Source organism: Perkinsus marinus, assembly GCF_000006405.1.
Source record: "Perkinsus marinus ATCC 50983 genomic scaffold scf_1104296972102, whole genome shotgun sequence".
Classification (NCBI taxonomy): domain Eukaryota; phylum Perkinsozoa; order Perkinsida; family Perkinsidae; genus Perkinsus; species Perkinsus marinus.
In genome coordinates this window covers 67,709-69,203 of record NW_003201866.1, presented here as the reverse complement: position 1 = coordinate 69,203, position 1,495 = coordinate 67,709, and the positions used below count along the sequence as shown (strand labels likewise).

Genomic DNA, 1,495 nt, shown 5'->3' with positions numbered 1-1,495 from the left:
TGAACAGAAACCACATCGATAAACAATACCTATTAGATATCAATCATCGAGGTGCAGTTGTTGGATATGGACGTAAATTACGGCCATAACTAACAACTGCAGGCAAACTAAATCACGCGAGTACGAGGCCATGGTTCATGGTATTCGTTGTCGGAGATGACATTGTGGTCGTTTATAGAGTCTACAATGTAGACATAATCAAAACGAACAACCTCTGAGAATAGTAGGTCAAAAGATTCGTGGTATCCTAGTACGGCATTCGCGGGTTCCCAGCGTGTGGAAATTCCACAGTGGAATGCTTCGCAGTGCTGCTTACGGCTGGGCCATAATGGCACGCCGGCCGGCCGACAGGACTGCCATCAACCGTCGACTCGCACTGGAAAGGGGATGTGCTGGGGGGAGTGCGTTGTCCAGTTAGTTTCCACCAATCAATTTTGGTATATCCCGCCTCGTTGTTAGCTGCGGAGACACACATTTCGAGAAAAGTTGTTCACTTCCAAAATTCGCTCAGAGTAAAAACTGAAGGGCCCATCCACGAGGTCCTTCCTCCCGAGGTATAAACTATTCGTTGAGGTGTTTGAGAGGATGGCACCCAAGAAATACACTTACATTTTTGCGTGCTATTTCTCAAGCGTGTATGGGGGCCCCGTTTGGGAGGCCCTACCGATGGTGCGCAACCATATCGCTCGCGGTACTTCACGCCCAATATGTTAAATATAGTCGTACACTGTACAAGTAGATATATTCAAGCACGGTGTACACATGTACACGTTGCAGCCCTGAAAATGTAGTCAAACAAATGATTCATGTGACATGAAGAGGTGTGGCGCGAACAGTCTCTTTCCTCTGCACGAGGTGAGCAGTAGAGGTGGCCCACCAGGTGGGATCCATTAGACGCTTTGTCTTTCGGGTCTTGCCTTTGGGAATTATTAGTGGGCTGCCCACTAGAGCAGGGCTCGCCGAGTGACTCGCATAAAGTATTTTATAACGATTGAAGGTCCCACCGTGGGACTCCCACGCCTGAGCAGACTGCGCACAAGAGGTATGTCTTTTCAGATCTGGGAAAATTTCTCAATCTTAAAGAAGGATTCTGTATCAACACCCGCTAAGAATACTGTGGGACTCGCTGCAAGTATTACTGTAGTCACACCTGTTAAGAGTCTAGTTAGTGCATCAGAAAATACTAGAATGCGAATGAAACTCGATGGGGAGTTGAAAACGTGGGAATCTCACGGTAAGGTCCTCATGAGTTTCTCGCACAAGTCCATTTGCGCCGCATCCCACTTGACCGCAATGGATTGAAGAATCGAGAGATTTAACATCTGCTCCAGAAACCCCAATTCTTGTTGATTAACCGCAGCTTAGATGTATCTAGCCATCGCGTTCGCTACCTCTGCTTTGCTCTCGGCTAGTGCGGACCTCGATGAAGCATATGTACAACACAAGCAGAAGTGAGTTCGGTTTCTGCATCGATGAAGCCCTATCCGGCCTCAAC

At 47.8% G+C, this 1,495-nt stretch overlaps 1 protein-coding gene across 1 annotated transcript in view; it reads left to right on the top strand.

The window, feature by feature from the left end:
- Window positions 1–813: 813 nt before the first annotated feature.
- Pmar_PMAR002534 (hypothetical protein) overlaps window positions 814–1,495 on the top strand; it is a gene marked incomplete at both ends in the record, with an annotated part of 1,200 nt that continues 518 nt past the window's right edge. Inside the window, 3 exons of the mRNA XM_002766672.1 lie at window positions 814–855; window positions 1,057–1,234; window positions 1,376–1,451. Of these exons, the coding sequence (XP_002766718.1) occupies window positions 814–855; window positions 1,057–1,234; window positions 1,376–1,451 (296 nt within the window). The remainder of the gene's footprint in view (window positions 856–1,056; window positions 1,235–1,375; window positions 1,452–1,495) is intronic.